At 45.3% G+C, this 19,400-nt stretch overlaps 1 protein-coding gene across 1 annotated transcript; it reads left to right on the top strand.

Moving 5' to 3' along the window:
- Positions 1 to 2,315: 2,315 nt before the first annotated feature.
- On the top strand, positions 2,316 to 7,321 carry LOC309333572 (uncharacterized protein). Its single transcript, XM_081847286.1, has 9 exons — positions 2,316 to 2,397; positions 3,671 to 3,753; positions 4,570 to 4,610; positions 4,816 to 4,932; positions 5,173 to 5,252; positions 5,748 to 5,850; positions 6,237 to 6,320; positions 6,690 to 6,794; positions 7,090 to 7,321. The coding sequence occupies exons 3-9, from the start codon at positions 4,578 to 4,580 to the stop codon at positions 7,240 to 7,242; spliced, it is 675 nt and encodes a 224-aa protein (XP_081703412.1). The 5' UTR covers positions 2,316 to 2,397; positions 3,671 to 3,753; positions 4,570 to 4,577; the 3' UTR covers positions 7,243 to 7,321.
- The last annotated feature ends 12,079 nt before the right edge of the window (positions 7,322 to 19,400 follow it).

Genomic DNA, 19,400 nt, shown 5'->3' with positions numbered 1-19,400 from the left:
AACCCGCAGCAGCGCATCTGCGCACGCCCGGGTCGCGATTTACTGCTTCTGCGCATGCGCGTGACGTCATTTTGTGCTTCTGCACATGCACAAGTGGCGAAACCTGGAAGTAACCCTTTCCGGTACTTCCAGGTCGCCACGGGACGTAACCTGAAAGAACGTAACATGAAGCGGACGTAACATGAAATATGACTGTATTATGTTTTTATATATGTTGGAAGCTACCCAGATTGGCTGGGGTGTAAATAATAAAACAAGAAAGAAAAACAAGAAAGAAAAGTGGGCAGCATCTAAGAAACTGGTGTGGCTGCAGAAGGAGTCATGCCAGACAAATCTGATTTCTTTTGTTGATGGAATTACAAACTTGGTGGATCAGGGAAATGCTGTGAACATAGTGTATCTTGACTTCAGTAAGGCTTTTGACAAAGTCCCCCATGATATTCTCACAAGGAAGCTGGTAAAATGTGGGTTGAACGAGGTAACTGTAAGGTGGATTTGTAGCTGGTTGACTGACTGAACCCAAAGAGTACTCATTAATGGTTCCTCATCATTCCGGAAAACGAACCCGTTGTTGTTCAATGTCTTTATAAATGACTTTGATGAATGAATTGAGATGCTCATCAAATTTGCAGAGGACGTCAAACTGGGAGGGGTAGCTAATTCAGCAGAGGCAGAATCAGAATTCAAAATGACCTTAACAGACTGGAGAACTAGGTACAAGCGAACAAAATGAATTTCAGTAGGGACAAATGTAAGGTTCTGCACTTAGCCAGGAAGAACCAGATGCATAAATAGAGGATGGGGGACACCTGGCTTACTAACAGTACATGTGAAAAGGTTCTAGGGGTTTTGGTGGGTCACAAGCTTAACATGAGTCTACAGTGTGATGCAGCAGCAAAAAAACCTAATGCTATTCTAGGCTGCATCAACAGAAGTATAGTGTTCAGATCAAGGGAAGTAATAGTACCACTATTCTGTCAGACCACACTTGGAATACTGTGTCTATGTGTAGAGGAAGGCAAACAAGATGATCAAGGGCCTGGAAACTAAGCCTTATGAGGAGCGCTTCAAGGAGCTGGGTATGTTCAGCCTGGAAAAGAAGAGACTGAGAGGAGATATGATGGCCATCTTCAAATCTCTTAAGGGTTGTTACATGGAGGAGAGAGCATGCTTGTTTTCTCCTGATCCGGAGAGTAGAACCAATGGCTTCAAGTTGCAAGAAAGCAGATTCCGACTAAACATCAGGAAGAACTTTCTGACAGTAACAGCTGTTCAGCAGTGGAACAGACTCCCTTGGGAGGTTGTGGACTCTCCTTCCTTGGAGGTTTTTAAACAGAGGTTGGATGACCATTTTCATGGATGGTTTAGCTGAGATTCCTGCATTTCATGGGGTTGGACTAGATGACCCTTGGGGTCCCTTCCAACTCTAAGATTCTATGATTATTATTATCATGGAATAGGACGTCCCTATTTTCAGTGGGGAAATGTTGGAAGGTAGGTGTCTCCCTATCTCGGGGGAGAGGCAATTGGGTGCACAAACCCCTCAGCCTCCCCTCCCCCACTGTGTGCCTGTGGCAACCATAGAAAAACACACTGATTCCCCCTTTTTTCCTAGGTTGAGTATAGTTTGGTGCACGAAAGTTAAAAAGAAGAAAAGAGAAGAAAAGTCACCTTTTCACTATTGAAATGTCCTTCCTTTTATATTCAGGATTTTTGTACTTGTGTTCTTGTATAGAAAGACTCTTCTATACTGTGCATGTCTTGGGAGAAGGTTTATTGTTATTAGGATAAACGATGAAACAGGACTATAAAACTAGAAGCTGCATGGTTTTTTATTTCTTCCCCAGCCCTTCCTGGAGATGCCACTGGGAAGTGAACTTGGGACCTTCTGCATGCCAAGCATGCACAACTGATCTACAGGCCTTCTCCTAAACTTGGAAGGTTTGCTGTACTGGGCACTTTAAAGTAGCCATGATGAATCTAAAAAACACAGTACTGGGGCAAGCTGGTGTTTCCTCTGCAGATGTTCCTTGGAACTTAGTACACATATTTCTAGTTTTTGATAAGGCTGCTGGAGACCTTGGCTTCTTGATTAGAGGGGCAGTAAGCACTGCCATTCCATCTAAACAAATGAGTGAGCTCATTTTGTTTTGAAAAACAAGTTCAAAGCTGACTGGATGCATGTCAAAGCCCAGGAAATTGTAGATACGGTAGGACCGAAGTTTACTCCTCTGCTTTGCCTGGAAGGACACATGCCTCAGTCACGTCACTGATGTAGGTGGTTCTTTTGGGGGTGTGATTTTCTGGAGGTGTGGTTGGTTGGTTTCTTCCTTCCTTCCTTGCTATATCTGCTTCACTTTGTCTGGTGTGCTGTGAGGCTTGGATCATTGCCTTGAGGTAGGTAAGAATGGGTTGTTGGTTTTCCCCCATTTTTGTTAGGGACTTTAATTCATTTCCCAACTAGATGGGCTTGGGGAGGTGGGGTGGGCAGATGGGAGTTATATTTACTTTAATTACTTTGATAGTGCTAGTCGTCTTTGACTGGACTTAACCTCTACCTTTTACCTCTACCTTTTACCTTGCCACTTATTGGTACAAGTCCAAATCATATTCAATTTAATTATATATGTATTTCTAATCTTGTATAAACTTCTATAGGCTTAATTTTCTATTTTCTGTGTAAATCCTATATTGGTCATGATATCATTTCATTTTCCATTTCCACTAAGTTTTGTATATTCTTAAAAAGAGTGATTTGTGTCTGCGTTTGTTTTTTTAATGGTACAAGCTGTGGTGGTGCAAACTGTTTCACTGTGTTGCTATTGAGTAAAATCAAACCTTGATGGGGGGTTTTCATGGTGCAAGCTGTAATGGTGCAAGCAATTTCACTGTATTGCTGCTGAGCTGTTTCACTGAGCTGTTTCACTGTGTTGCTACTGAGCAAAATTGAACCCTGATGGGCAGTTGATGAATGTGGCTTTGGCCAAGATTTGGGGGGCTATCATTGTGCCTTCATTGAATCAGTGGAGAGTGGAGGCTGTAGCAGCCCCTCATTGCTTTGACAATGCTACTTATGAGTGCATGTGCAAATAACATTCAATTGCTAATAAGTGTGTGTGTGTGTGTGTGTGTGTGTGTGTACAGTATCAATTTCTATATATTCTATATTGGTCATTATGTTTCTTATATCCATAGAGTGGTTTGTTTCTGGATGGTTTGTTTTTTTAAAAAAAAATTGGTGCAAGCTGTGATGGTGGAAACTGTTTCACTGTGTTCCTATTGAGTAAAATCAAACCTTGTTGGGGGATTTTTTATGGTGCAAGCTGTAATGGTGCAAGCGGTTTCATTGTGTGGCTACTGAGCAAAATTGAACCTTGAGGGGCAGTTGATGAATGTGGCTTTGGCCAAGATTTGGGGGGCCATCACTGTGCCTTCATTGAATCAGTGGAGAGTGGAGGCTTTAGCAGCCCCTCTCCAGAGATGCTGATGTGTTGGAAATGCTAGAGGCCATTTCACTGAACTGCCATTCAATAGTTTGAAACAGAAAAGGCTGCACATTTTTTCTGTTTGGGCTATTCTGCAGTGGTTTTGTGGTCTCCGCAGGGGACAATTCTCAACACAATATTTCTGGCTCTGGGTCTCATTCTCACCTCTCCCCCATCTCTTCTAGCTTTAACCACCCGCAAAGCCTACTGTCTTGGGATTGCAGAGGTCACTCCTTTAAGGTCACCCCTTTAAGGATCTCTTCTACAAGTATGTGAAAGTGGTGCATGTGTTGTTGTTGTAGATCTGCCTAGGAAGGGAGGTTAGGTGAAGGTGCTGTTGGGGAGGTGTCTTGTTTTGTGGAGAGGTCAGGATGAGAGCAAGGAGATTTGTAAGAAGGTGGCTGATACTCAGGCTTCTTTGTAAGAGCCATGCGAGAGCAAATTAGTGGCCCTTCTAGTCCAGCAGTCTGTTCCCCTAGTGGCCAACCAGATATTTAGGGCAAAGTCCACAACAGGAACCGTGATCCCCAACAACTGGTTCTATTGAAAGACATGCTGCCTCTCTTCCTGGGGGAAATATTTAGCTGCCAATGACCTTAATTGCCACAAATTTCTCTAATCCGTCCCATATGGCAGCCATCCCCTTATCTAGTGGCAGGGAGTTCCATCCTTCAGCAATGCAATGCTGTGTGGAAAAGTCCTTTCTCTGGTCTGCTTGTAATCTTCCACTCACCAGTTTCACTATATGACCCCATTGGACATGACAAGAAGCCTCTCTCTCTCCAGTCTCTCTACTCCACATGCCATTTTATACACCACTAGCCTTACAGTGCAGAATAAAGCCACAACACATTAAAGAAAGAAAAGAGAGACAAGCAGGAGAGAGGGAATGAGGTGGGGGCTTGGCCAAAGTGAAGTGGAGATGTGAGAGAATGGGGGGATGGAGACGGGGAGCAGAGAGGGTCATCTGAAGGGGTCTTCTGAAGAGGCCTAAGAGTGGTGGCAAGAGGTTTAGTAAGAAATTGATGCTTGAGATGTAAATAGATGGATGAACCTTCCTTCACATCCTTTTCTCCTCTTTCAGTTGCAGAAATGCTGGAAGAGGCAATTGAAACCGCTCTCCAGGTTAGTATCTTTGGGAGCAGGTAGAAGACCCCCCTCAGCACAGTCCCCCCTTGCCTCCCCCCACCCACTAGCCCAGGAAAATGCCAGTTTTGATGTTTGTCTCCTGGGATCCAGGAGCAATCCCTCCCCCCCCCCCATGGCTTTCACAGGTGTGAGGTTGAGAAAGTCCATTCCTGATTAAAAACCTGACTTTTTCCACTTTCAGGATCTGGCCAGGGATTATTTTTTCCTCTTTTGTGTGCACTTCACATGTGATCAAACCCGTAATGTGGCTCCTAATGCCGTGGTGTATCAGAAAGATCCTGTGACCAAGGTCATTTTGGTAAGTGAGGTTCAGGATGAGAAATCCATTGGGGAGGTGGGCGGAAGGGATGGGGTGAGGTTTGGGGAATGGTCTGTGAAAAGGAAGTTTGTGGGTCTGGCAAAGAAGAAGAATTTGCAGGCATTTGGGACAGGCATTCCAACTGCAATTGAAGTCAACCCCTGAACCTGGGGCTGGAGCAGCCCCCCTGAATTCCATGGGGAACTAACTTTGCTCTTCTGCTCTTTGAACTCTTCTCAGGACATCATGGAGAGATGGTACATGTTTCCAGTCCCCTTCAAAGTATTGAAAAGGGGAATGAATGACGTCATCTGCCTCACGTATGTTGTTAGCATTGTTTGGGCAAAAGAAATGGCAAAGTGGGGTGTTTGTGAGCTGCTTGAGGAAAGGGCAGTCAGCAGCTGGCAATTTAGACTGAGAGGGAAGAATCAAAACACAGGGAAATAGCAGGGAGTGAATAAATGGGCCAAGAGTGCCATCTTGAGCTTGACAACAAGCTGATAGGGTAGGCAGGATGGAGCAATGGAAGCTTCTGTCTCTAAAAAAGAAAAGAAAAATCATGGGTGGCTTTTATGCTTCCAGGGCTGGATGTATCCCCTCCCTCAATCTCTCCCCTTCCTTAACGGAAGCTGGGACTTGATGGGTCAATAGGGAGCTGTCTGACATGGGATTAGTTTTTCAGTGGGTTGTGTAGCTTTTAAATGTACATGCTTGAGAGGTCCAAAATTAGAGGCTGTGGGGTTCCCAAGAAGCCTGAAAATCATCCATAGGACTTTGGGAAATTCAATCTCATATTTTCTGCTTCATCGTGACAGCTTCGTGAGACCAGCATATGCGGTTGTTAGGAAAAGGGCCATCATCCGTGGGATGCTTCTTCCGATTGCTCACATTCCTGGACTGAGCAATCCTGACAGGGAGGTAAATTCTTTGTAGCTTTGATCATTACTCTTGACTTCTATTGGTTCAATTTATCTCCTGAAAAGTTTGCACATCATTTCATTTCTTACTAATTTTTCAGCGAGACCATAAGCTTAGCTATACAGATAATGCTTTTGGTTTCACTGGGTTTTTTTAACGGCATCTCCATTCAGAAAGTGAATTTTGTCTCATTATTTGTCCATGAGTGAAAACTCTTAGTCTCATTTGAAGCTGGCATTTGTCTCTATTCTGCCAGTTTGCTTTAGTACCACCCTTATCCAATGCTAAAAATCTGTTAACTATTCTCACCCCCCCCATGTCTTTCCACATCATCTCCTCCCGTGAATCTATGAATCTACCTCTGTGAAAATGGTTTTCACCACCAGGCTCTCAAGCAGCTGTTTCATGCAATTGTGAGGCGCCTGCTGACTGAGGACCCAACCGCTCAGTGCCTAAGAACCCTCTTGGAAGTAAGTGTGTTGGTGGGACGAGGGTATTGATTCAATTCAGTAGAGCCTGCTGGCATAAAAGCTTGATCAGGCAGCATCACAAACCCAGAACATGGGTGTCCCCTGTCACGCTGGGGAAGGGCAGGCCACTCAGACAGGGGGCCACCCTTGTCAAGGCCCTTTCTTCAGTCTCTACCTGGGTGCAGCAGCCGGGGGGGGGCAAAGCAAATTTGGGGCTCAGTGACTTGGGAGATAGCCTTTTTGAGCTGTCTGGAACATTGAACAAAGGATCTCCCTCAGATAGTGGGGGAGAGTTCTCAGTGCAACTGGTAGCTTGCCTCTGTACCTCAAACCAGCCCCCTGATACTAAGGTGCTTTTTCCTCCCACAGACGCTGGCCCATTTTTTCAATTCAGATGATGTGCTTGAAAGAGCGCTGGCTACAAGCAGTATCACCATCCTGCTGGCCAACGCTTTGAAATACAATCATCTGACTGTAAGTATCTGTTTTATGGGCCAGAGAGGTTTCTCAAAGTGGCTTACAAAAGACTATCTCCGTGAAAGAGACATCCAAACCTGGTGTCGGGCAGAGAAGTAACATGGTCTCCCAGTGTGTCCAGGATTATTCAGGTGGTAGCTTTTTGTGCACTTCTTTGGTGCTGCCCTTTGGCCTCCACCTACTAGGCAGCAGAGCCCACAGAGGTGGGCTTCCTTGGAGGCAAGGAAGTGGGGTTTAGTAGATGCTTTGGGGTTTAAAAAGGACCTAATTCAGACTTTTCTTCATTCTACAGCCCGGGGTCATAATAAGGGTCCTCCCCGAGGAGCTCACTCCACTGTTCCTAAACATCAACGAAGGCAAGTTGTCCATTCTGCAAGCACAGAACAAACCCACAGGGCTCACTCTCCACCCCAAAGCCATCCTTGGCAGCCTAACTGGGGTCTGAGGAGGGCTCACTTCTTTGCTGTAACACACCTGCCTCAGGTTGAAATCCCAGCCCTGCCTCAAAGCCCCCAAGCAAGGTGGAGAGTGAACAGCTGTTCCCAAATGCCATGGGGATGCCCAATGGTCTGGCAATGGGGGTGGTGATGTTGGGGGTGGGTAGCAGCCCCACTGGGCTTTGCCAGGGCATGGGAGGGGGCATTACCTGTCTAAGAATGCCCGGTGATAAGTCTGGGCCTGGTCGTAAGGAAGACTCGCTTTTCTTATCTTCTTTTCCATCCAGCGGACATCCAGGCTGTGATTCAGGATGTGTTCCCACCACTGAATGAGGCGTACTGAATCCTCTTCCCAAACCAGATTGATGTGTGTGGTGAAGAAGGAATCATTGTCTGGTGTTATCTGAAGACATTTGCCATTATCTGAGGGTGTTTGTCATTATCTGAGGGCATTTGCCATTATCTGAGGGCACTTACTATATTATCTGAGGGCATTTGTCATGATCTGAGGGCATTTGCCATTATCTGAGGGTATTTCCCACTTTAAATAAAAACTGAATTTTGAGCAATTCTGAGCTTACATTTGTCTTTGTGATTTCTGTTCCATCACTTTACTTGCACCCCTGTGCTGTGGCTTAGAGGTTTCTTTCTGGGGTGGGGGTAGGAAAGAGACGCTGCTGGCAACTTCTGAGGGCAATTTGGATCAAGTAAAAGGTTTGGGAGGGAAAGGTTAAAGCCCCCTCCCACCACTGAAGCTGCCTCCCTAGTTGCTGCTTTGACTTTTTATAAAAAAGAAAGCATGGAGTATCCTGATCTTCATCATGTGTACCTACTTGAATTGTCTTTCCTCTCCGTATGAGCAGCAGAACACTGTTCCACAATGATGCCACCTGGACAGGAGTTGGGGGCTGAAGCAGAATGGTCAGGAGCCGCAGGAGGGCAGGTGGCACAGCACATTGTGAAGCTTTGATGGGAAGAGTCTGCCCTTTTTAAAGTCAGCAGGTGCAGACTTCCTCATCAGTACTTCTCTGGACTTGGGGGGGGGGGGGGAGATGCAACCGTGAAAAGCTGCAGAACAGGCAGGAGTATAGCAGGTGGAGGGTTTTTCTTGAGAGGAGTGGTGAGAAGGCCTGGCCTGTTATGTGGCTCTGAAGGTACAACAGCCCTGCCAAGGAAATGATGTATGGTAACATGAGAGAGGGAGGGAGAGATCCAAGGATGTGTTCTGTTGTTGCCTCTGGGATTTGCTTCACAGAGAAGGATTCCTGGCTGCGTCAGTGTTACCTTTGTGGCACCAACTGAAGGCTTACATTTCCCAGGCTTTTAAGATGCCATATGCAACTTTTCAATCTATGGGTGGCAGGCATTGCACACCAGCAATGGCCAGCTTATTTATTTTTTGTGAGGAAACTAAGAGGACTCATAACAACTCTAAGAACTCTGAACAAACTACACTTCTCGGGATCCTTGTCATTCTGGAAGGGTAATGGAGGGGTCTCCTCACAACTCTCAGCACCCTTAACTACATTTCCCAGCATTCTTTGGGGGAAGCCATGGCTTTTTAAAAGTGTTATTGCAATCCTTTCATCAGGCATGGCCAAACCTGGCCCTCTAGCTGTTTGGGGGCTACAATTCCCATCACCCCTGGCCACTGGTCCTGCTGGCTAGGGATGATGGGCGTTGTAGTCCCAAAACAGCTGGAGGGCCACGTTTGGCCATGCCTGCTTTGAATGCATGGTACGAATTTTGCTCAAGATCAGCAGAAAGGTACCCAGCACACAGCACACATGTTGGGGCCAGGCACCAGAGATCTGGAGCTGGGGGTCTCCAATAGCACCTTCCTCTCTTTTGCTACTGGGGAACCTGCTGGAGGTACTGGCCTGCGTGCAACTTGGCTTTAACAGCGCTACTGTGACATACCCTCCAACATCCTGATGATGCCAATTGGGACAGGACCTGGACCCTCAACACACTTGCAATGCCTCCCCACCCCCTCTGGAGATGCATCCACCTCCCCTTCTCACTGGACAGCTTCCCTTCTCTTCTTTGGGGCTCACCACTTTCCACATCCAACAACCCCACTGGTGGGCCCTGGCTTACCTTCGCTCTCCGCCATGACTGCTTCACCTCTCCTCTCCAACAGTAGTCACGTGCCTCCTCCACCCTCACCCTGTCCACAACACATACACTTGAGGGTCTTAGGGACTCTTCCGCCTTCCACCCAAAATTCTGAGTGGGGGGCCATGTGATGCGGAGGAGGCGGAAGAGGAGGGGTGGTGCAGCACCAAAAACTGTGCAGCTTTTTTTGGCAGGAGCCAACTGGCGGGAGCCCCAAGGCTGCTCATCAATATGGGCAGATTGGGCACTAACTTTCCCACTCATGAGCAGGGATTGGGGAGAACTTATATTTCATTCACATTTAAAGCCAGATCTATCAAATTCTCACTCTTGGAAACAATATGAGAACCAAAACACAACCATCCTTCAAAACTCACATTTATCCGAATTGCATGATGCAGTTTTACAGCCAAATAATGCTTCCAAAAATGCACATATTGAGGGGTAATGTGCACAAAATGAATATATTAGTGAAAATGACATACAAAGACACATTATATTAAAAAAACCTATTGCAGAACAGGCAAGTGAAGGCAGGAGGAGCAAATGAAGCAATCGGTCAGTTGCCTGTGGTTGCATCTCAAGCAGGCCCTCCCCAAATGTTTCCAATTTCTTAATAGCACTGCGTCAAACCTTACAGCATTACTCAAGCATGCAGAAATTATTTCAAAGAGGAATTTAAGTACAGTGGTACCTCGGGTTAAGTACTTAATTCATTTCGGAGGTCTGTACTTAACCTGAAACTGTTCTTAACCTGAAGCACCACTTTAGCTAATAGGGCCTCCTGCTGCCGCCACGCCGCCAGAGCACGATTTCTGTTCTTATCCTGAAGCAAAGTTCTTAACCTGAAGCACTATTTCTGGGTTAGTGGAGTCTGTAACCTGAAGCGTATGTAACCTGAAGCGTATGTAACCCGAGGTACCACTGTATGTCATGAGACATTGAAAACTAGGTATAAAGATTAATAAGGCTTCTGGTATGGACAAATAAATCAAACATGTAGTTGGGCAGATGCCTCTTCCATCAGTGCTTGCCATTGTAGTCCAGTAAGTTCCAGGTAAACAAAGCCACAGTACATGCCACTGAAATCCCATCAGGTTATCCATGTAGTTTGGTTCCAGGTCCATAGTTGGGGAAGATTTTTTTATTTTTTTCTAATTATTTTTATTGTCTTGTATCAATACAACAAACCCAGTGCTATTTTTCTAGAAAAAGAGGTGCTGGAAGTCACCATGAGTTCTCTTAGAATGGCAATGGCACCCACCTGAGAGGTGCTGGCAAATGGTTTCTGAATAGTGTACCAGAGCGGCTCAGACCACTCTGACATGCTTTGCAAAGGCCAGGTATTTTTCAATCATATAAAACAATTTCAAACCCCTATACAAATGGTTCCTGAACAACCCCGGAGGTGTGTTGGGGAGGGTTTTTCTTTTGAAATATGCACACTAGCTGGGATGAGGAAAGTGTGCCGCTATGAGAGGGAACCATCCGTGGCTTTCTTTTAAGCAGCACCTCCCTGGCTGTGAGTTTTGAGAAGGCAGAGCCCTGAGGGGAAAACATTGTCAGGCCTTGCTGCTACCTCTGAAGGTTAGTGGATAGGAATGGCTCAGTGTTCCCATCCTGCCAATACTTGGGATGGAAGTGCTGCTGCTCTCCTAATTGAGAACATGCATGTTTGGAGGTTTGGGCTTTAGGGATTTCTGCAGAACCTGGAGAACAGAAGATATTGCAAAGGTGCTGGAATTCTCAGTAGGCAACATTAAGATCAGACTGGGTGTGTGTGTGTGTGTGTTTTGTTGGGGGGGGGCGGACATCTGCGAACATTTATCCCCGAAGAGAACTGGATACAAACTTCTCACTTTCCCTCTCCTGGGGTGTCTGCTTTGTAGACATAAACTTCTTTAACAGCCATTCCTTCTCCCCAAGGGACCCCTGGAAACTGTATTTCTGTGATGGGGGCTGGGAAGGGTATCTGAAAATGAATTTTCACTTCCATCACCAAAGAATAAGTTTCAGGACAGTATTTAGGGTGTGGGTGTGTGGCAGTGGGAGGTAATGACAATGTTGGATGGCCAACTGACCAGAAAAAACTGACCTGGCCAGCTGCTGTGTTTTTAATGGCATCTTGGTCAGTAGAAACCAGCCATTTTTCAGGACGTCAGCATTTTCATCTGTTAATGTCTGCAGGTCAAGCAGCTGCTAAAAGCACAAGAACAGGGGCCAGACAGAAAAGGCTGGCCATTCTGTTTGGAGGAAGCCACGTCAATTTATAGTGACATGAAAAGTAATACAGTTCCTAAAATGCACCTCAATGTACATAAATGTACCAACAGCAACCATTTTCAGGTTCTGCAGTCACTGCCTGGAGAGGTGACAGAATCCTGCTGCCTTGGTCCTCTTTCTCCTCACAACCTGCTTCTCCATACCCCCCAGCATCCCATAAAGGAACACAGTAGTTGCACACAAGAAGGACATGGGGGCAATAGTCCTTTCCGGCTCTTCTTCCCCTGCAACTGTCATCCAGCTGCAGGGATGAAATCATGTCTGTTTTGGCTTCTCTCAGTTTCTCATTAATTCAAGTTCTGAATTTTCTTTTTAATAGTCCATGTGGAAACTCATCAGCATTTTAGTGTGAATTTCTTCCAATACCTGCTCCCATCAGCCCCAGCCAGCCTGACGGTTCTGCTGAAGGGAGTTGCAGTTCAAAGCATCAAGACTGATCAAAACATCAGACTGGTGAAGGCTGATCTATAGACTGTTGCAGTTATTAATATTGCACAGTTCGAAGTGACTGGTTGCATAAAAAATGACTTCTTTTGAAATGAAGCATTGTCTACCATGGGTAGGGAAACTAAGGCTCGGGGGCCGGATCCGGCCCAATTGCCCTCTAAATCCGGCCCATGGATGGTCTGGGAATCAGCGTGTTTTTACATGAGTAGATTGTGTGCTTTTATTTAAAATGCATCTCTGGGTTATTTGTGGGGCATAGGAATTTGTTCTTTTTTTCTTTTTCTTTTCCAAAATATAATCCGGGCCCCCACAAGGTCTGAGGGACAGTATACCGGCCCCCTGCTGAAAAAGTTTGCTGACCCCTGGTCTAGACCCATTAGATTGTTCAGAGCTTCCTCAAAACAGAACAGAAACATCAGATGATACATGCAAACAGTTCCATAAGGCATATGTCAGTCCAAGGTACAGACTCAGCATCTTACAAAACATGAAAGATTCATAACAGACCTAGCAGAAATCTGTCTCTCCTCACAGCCTGCATTCCAGCCTACTTCCTGCCTTAAACTATGCAGCTCCAGGAAAGTCATTTAAATCCTTATTCTCAAAGATTCTAAGAACAGAGAACTCCAGCCACCACCCTTCCAAGATGGTGCAATTCAGTAGCTCTCATGAAATCTAGGGTTAAAACACCATGTCAAAGCGACTTGAGAACAGTTAAGTATCAACCCAAGAAGACAGCTCAGAGAGCCCCTTTTTTGCTCTGAATTTAGCTTCAAGGGAATCGTTCAGTTTAACCCTTCCTGAAATACACACAGGCATTCCCATTTCAGTGTAAATTAAAGGAATTATACTTTACATAGACAATAAGCAATTCAAATCAACGAACCAAAAGGAGGAGCACAAAACCCTCTATATTTCAATAGCGGCAAATGTAAAGATCTACAGATGCACTATATAGGGTGAGGGACAATTTACTTGACAGCTGAACACGTGGCTGTGATGAAAAAGGCAAATTCATTGCAGTGGGTTGGTCTAGGTGGCCCTTTGGATCCCCTCCAGCCCTGCAAGCATTCTTTTCCTTCAGAATTTGAAGCAAACAGCTCACTTTTGCATTCGGGGGAGGGGGATTATTTATAGAAAGTGTAACACTGAAAATGACCCACCCTCAGTTAAGACTTACTGAGTGTGTTTCCGCATGTTCTAGGAAAGACCAGTTTAATGAGTCCTGCAGAGGCAGAAGCTAATCTCCCTTGGAGGTTGGAACTATGAGCCCACAGGAACTTCCATTAGATCAGCTGTGTGCCACTGGGTGCCCTCTAGATATTTTAGACCACAACTCTCACCCACCTTGACACTGGCCATGGAAGCAGCGGCTGGTGGGAATTGGGTAAAGGTAAAGGGACCCCTGACCATTAGGTCCAGTCGTGACCGACTCTGGGGTTGCGGCACTCATCTCGCTTTATTGGCTGAGGGAGCCGGCGTACAGCTTCCGGGTCATGTGGCCAGCATGACTAAGCCGCTTATGGCGAACCAGAGCAGCGCACGGAAACGCCGTTTACCTTCCCGCTGGAGTAGTGCCTATTTATCTACTAGCACTTCAACGTGCTTTCGAACTGCTAGGTTGGCAGGAGCAGGGACCGAGCAACGGAAGCTCACCCTATCGCGGGGATTCACGGTGGGAATTGGAGTCCAGTCCAAAAAACCAAGTTTAAGGTAATTATGTTAAATGAATGACCCTGTTTATCTTCCAGCCCTCTAGTTTACAGTGGCAAATGGTGTGGGACTTCCTGCATTATGCCATGCCAATAGAGTGGTACCTCCGGTTAAGTACTTAATTCGTTCCAGAGGTTCGTTCTTAACCTGAAACTGTTCTTAACCTGAAGCACCACTTTAGTTAATGTCTGCCGCACCACCAGAGCATGATTTCTGTTCTCATCCTGAAGCAAAGTTCTTAACCTGAAGCACTATTTCTGGGTTAGCGGAGTCTGTAACCTGAAGCGTATGTAACCGGAAGCGTATGTAGCCCGAGGTACCACTGTATTTTAAAAAATCAATTTAAATCTGCAGTTAGGATACGTCAGATGTTATATTCTACCCCATGTGGTTTTCTACTGCTATTTGTATGAATTGGGTGGCAATCTCCACACACACTCCCAACCTGTAACTGAGCTGGTTGGCAAAACAGGCTTAGCAACATCACAGCAATGTGCAGAGACTGAGATGACAGCAAGCAGCTGCAAGGCTCCCCGCTGCTCCTTCCATTGCTGCACGATGGAGCATGGCCATGGCTAGAACTCAGGGAGCTCAGTGTTCCAGTTTAGCTCAGTGTGGTGCAACAGTGAGAAGACCAGGGGTGAATCAAAGTGGCTGCAAGCCCCTTTCTTGGAGCCTGTACATTAGTATGGTCTTACTAAGCCAGGCTACTCTATGGTTTTAAAACACACACACACACACACACACACACACACACACACACACTTGTAAAAGCTTGCACCCCATTAAACAGGCTCTTTTAGAGCTTTTTTAAAAAAGTAAATGCATACTATTGCACCTGTGCACACCACAATGCCTTGATAATTTCACCCACACTTTATTTTTGGAGACATCAAACCTGGCCTTTTCACACCCATGAGCTCAGTCTCAAAGTCCAGTGGCCTTTTCTTGTCCTGTGGTGGCATCAAAACTATTGGTGTGAATGGATGCCCTCCAGTGCCCAATTAACAGCTGCTGATCACTGCAAGACCACATGTACAACACTCCTGTTTGCAAAGTTAAATTGGGGCATTTTTGGTGCATGATTAGAACTCCTTAGGTATTCATTAGGGATGGAGGAGATATTTGATTCAGTTTGCATTTATAGGTGAATCTTCCTTAAATCACAGTGTGGTGTAGTGATTAAGAGCGGTAGTCTCATAATCTGGTGAGCCGGGTTCTTGTCTCCACTCCTCCACATGCAGCTGCTGGGTGACCTTGGGCTAGTCACACTTCTTTGAAGTCTCTCAGCCCCACTTACCTCACAGAGTGTTTGTTGTGGGGGAGGAAGGGAAAGGAGAACGTTAGCCACTTTGAGACTCCTTAGCGTAGTGATAAAGCAGGATATCAAATCCAAACTCTTCTTCTTCTTCTTTACTAAATAATATGTGACCCAAAACACCACTAGACTTCCAATATTCATACGCCTCTGAATTTTGCAGTACAGTTCTCCAACCATGTAATTTCTACAAAAATGCATATATTAATGTAAGCTGTATGTAATATGCATGTATCGGGGGGGGGGGGCAAACTAACATGAAATATATTACAAGTGTGCTTTGCAAGAATGTGTATACATGCAAGTCCTGATTTCCAAACACAAGGCATTCCCAGCAAATAGTTCATTAGGTGAGCATTCACATAATGAGCTGGCAATTTCCATCATTTCCTATGGAAGCATTTATAATCTGTGATTTGTCTCATCTCCTCTCTCCTTAGTTTCTGCCTGATATGGCTGCCAGCAACCAGCAAAAGACAAACAAGTAAGGAAGTGGACAAACTCCGGCTATTTGGATATCTGAAACAGCCGTTCGTGTAGCAAGGTTTGGGTATAACACTTTGTGTTTGGATAACTGAGATTTCCGATAGCAGGACCTGCGTGCAATGGACAAAATTGCACATGTGCATATTATGTGTAAATTAGGGGGGGGGATGGACTAAAGGTGTCTTGCCTATCCCATGTAAACATTTAACAAATGCAATGTAAGGTGACCTAAAAATGTGTTGAGGTTTGTGAGAAACTGCAGCTTTGAAGTGGACAATTAGTGAGTTGGCAAAAAGCCAAGTAAAGCAAGGCTGTGTGAGAATGTCTGCTTGGAGATAGGGAAGCCTAGGAACAGGTGGTGATTAGCTAAAAGTTTTCCCTTACAAGCAGCATGACACAGTAGTTTGGTGTTGGAGTTCAGAGGTTGGTGTGTAGAGTTTGAATAGAGTCTGTGTATATTGTAACTTGTACAAAAGCTGTGCTATATTCTGTATATAATAAAACCAAATACAAATCAAGTTACTGTTCAGCATGTTATGTTCCTGAGTCGTCATTCTGGACTACACGGACTAAGCTGCAGGTAGCAGAGAGTTTTGGTTGAGATCCATCAACAAAATGCTGACCCCATAGATTAAGCCATGACATCCTATGCATGTCTACTTAGAAGAAAGCCCCATTGAGCTCAGTGGGGCTTCCTTCTAAGTAAATCAGTACAGGACTGTAGCCTTCTTGTTGCAATGGCAGGGGGTGCTATTCCACCTGACCCTTGGGGGACAGGATTCTGTGGGAGTTGGCCAACAAATGAAAAGAGAGACTGGATCCCAGTCTAAAGCACTGAGGTCTAACTTTGAACTTGCCATTCTCAAGAGAAGAGGTAAGGAAGCCTTTGGCTCGGAATCCTCTTTTGTGACTTATTTCCATCTCTAGTTCTCATGAAAACAATGCACACTGAGATTCCCCTGTGGGATTCATTTCTTTTAGTGATAATTTGAAACCATCTGCACTTGATTCCTCAAAATGCTGGACCTTCACCTTTGCTCAGCAGAGTTTAGAAAAAATCAAGGCAACAAATGTTGTGAAATGCTCTAAATGACCCTATCGTTTCATTCTAGCGCATTATTGTAAAATTTCCATGTCACTAGGTTTGGAGGAGAGCTAAAACCGCCAAGGGCAATTATATGAAGAGTGAAACTGGTGCATAGCTATCCTTGCAGGATAGTCCAAAAGTGGGGAAACTGGCTAGCTGCAACCAGTGTAATTGTTAAAATAGCCAAAGAGTCCTAGAAGAACAGAGGGGACGTGGAAATGGCCTGATTTGCTTTTCTGATGAAGAAGGAAGTCACCAACATTCTGACTAGCAGTTAACAGGCCAAAATTATTCTTCTTCTCAACTCCACTGCCCTGTTCATGGACCATTAGGGAGGGGGGATTCTGGATGTGGAGTCACGAACAGGAGCAAAGTGTGGGAGAATGTATCACCAGTAGTGTTTGTTGGCTCCTATTTGCCCACTCCATCACCCCAGGCTCAAAAATGATTGGCCTCACTCTGATTATTTCACAAGGACCTCACATGCTGATGCAGCATATCCAGCGAAGCCAGATCAGAGTAAGGGCAAGGCTTGGTGCAGTGGTGGAGCATAATGTAAAACCGCCCAGCTGTTCTGTGTGCCAGAAGTGGTTTAGTCATGTTGGCCACATGACGTGGAAAAAGTTGTCTGTACCTCAAAGTCAAATTTGACTGGACTTAACCTTCCAGGGGTCTCTTACGTTTACCTTTACACTGTGGTGAACCCATGTGCTAGATAGGCTGAGCAAAAGGAATTTCAGCTTTCCCATCTCATTCCCCCAAAGTGGTGGACTTACGAGTCACCCTGGAATAATTACTTCTTCTGTGCAGGTATTCAAGGAAAAATGGGGTTCTGTATTGCACGGGAAGCTCCTATGAGGAGAAGGAGGGTCCTCTACTTCAGATAGCCCCTCTTCAACTCACAGAGGCCAAGAGGGAGGGAAGAGGTCAGAAGATAAGCATGCTTATTGCAGGAGGTTGGACTAGATGACTCTTTGGGTCCCTTCCATTCTACAGTTCTATGATGCCTCGTGGTGCCTTCTCATGTGTTACACCCCCTGCATTTCTCTGGCACAGGCTGAGTAAGGCTATGGTGGGGCCATGAAGATGTCCTGAGATTCTCTGGCCATAGGACAATAGCTGGAACCGGGTTCACTCACTTGTCTTGCAAACAACAACAATGGGAGGCACTTTTTAAAAGTTAGGTGTATATTGTGTTTGAGCTGTTTTAGGGTGGGGTCACCTATGGGTCCTTTCCAAGCCATGATCTTGTATCTGTGAGGTTAGAATATGTAAGAAGAAGCTGCCTGAACCAGTTGAGCTGCTGCTTTTGTTCAGACAATGGCCCTAGGTCCGTGGTTCTCAAAGGATGTGGTGCACCACACTGGTGTGGCAGGAGAGGGTGGCAAGTATGAAGGAAAGATTCAGGCACAATCAAAGTAACATTTAAACATGTCACTGTAGTATATTATATTATATTATATTATATTATATTATATTATATTATATTATATTATATTAGTATAGTATAGTATAGTATAGTATAGTACAGATTTTTTTTTCATTTGCAGCATATGGCTAGAAAGATATCTTTTCAAAATGAGAGCAAGAACATCAAGTGATACTGAGGACACTCCCAGTTGTGTCATCTACAGTGGTGATCAGGGGTTTTCAACTCTGAAAAATATGAAAGATCAGAGAAGACAAAGGCTTCTTTGTGTTGGTGAGGAGATGAGCGTTTGTCTCAAATAAGATCTAATACAAATGAGATTACTTGGCAAAAGCAAGCGCACATTTCTCATGGAGTTTGCATATATACTTAAGGTCCATATGTAAGAGGCTCATTTATCATTCTATTTTGGGAATGATCCATGTTCTCATGCAGATGCATTGTTCTATACTTTCTGGGTGTCTCCTCTGTGCTCTCAGAATGTGCTCTGTTGCCACCTGGCCAGGTCTCATGCCATACTAGGATGGAGATCTATGGGCGAGGGGTGGAGAGCTGTGTTTGAGTTTCAGCCGATACGGGAAGCAGGAGAGACAGAGGCATGTCTGGATTTGTGATGGACCCCAAGGCTGTGGCCTTAGGCTTTTCTGGGAACCAAAAGTGGGGGCAATATCTGCTAGAGTCTTAATCTTGTGAGCCCCACTCAGGTTGTATTTCTGCGTAAATAAAACCTAAAGACTTCAAGATCGTCACTGACACTCATTTCAAGGAGACTGAACTGGAATACTCAGAGATTTGGGTAGGTGCAACAATATGTTTCGGGAGCTTTTGGGTTCCCATTGATTCACTGCACTCTGCGTGGCTGTTGCTCATAACCACAGAGGCATTTTTAACTCCCCCTTCACAACTCACAGTAGAACTTCCCCAAGTCAGGTCTCAAAGGGCTGCCTTTCTCTTGTGTGTAGAAGACACATGCAGCATTTACAGCAGCACCTACACATGTCATGAAATGTCTCCATTGGCCCCAATCCAGTATGATCCCTCTCTCAACACTGTGAAGTAAAAAAAGAAATTAGGCACCAGCACTTTACCTCTTTCTCAGCAGCTGAGCAAGTTAGGGAGAAGAAGAAGAAGAAGAGGAAGAAGAAGAAGAGGAAGAAGAAGAGTAGTTTGGACTTGATATCCTGCCTTTCACTCCCCTTAAGGAATCGTAAAGTGGCTAACTATCTCCTTTCCCTTCCTCCCCCACAACAGACACCCTGTGAGGTGAGTGGGTCTGAAAGACTTC

This window comes from Podarcis erhardii (assembly GCF_964252035.2).
Source record: "Podarcis erhardii genome assembly, chromosome: Z".
NCBI lineage: Eukaryota > Metazoa > Chordata > Lepidosauria > Squamata > Lacertidae > Podarcis > Podarcis erhardii.
The sequence above is the reverse complement of the archived record's forward strand: the minus strand, read 5'-3'. Positions and strand labels throughout refer to the sequence as shown.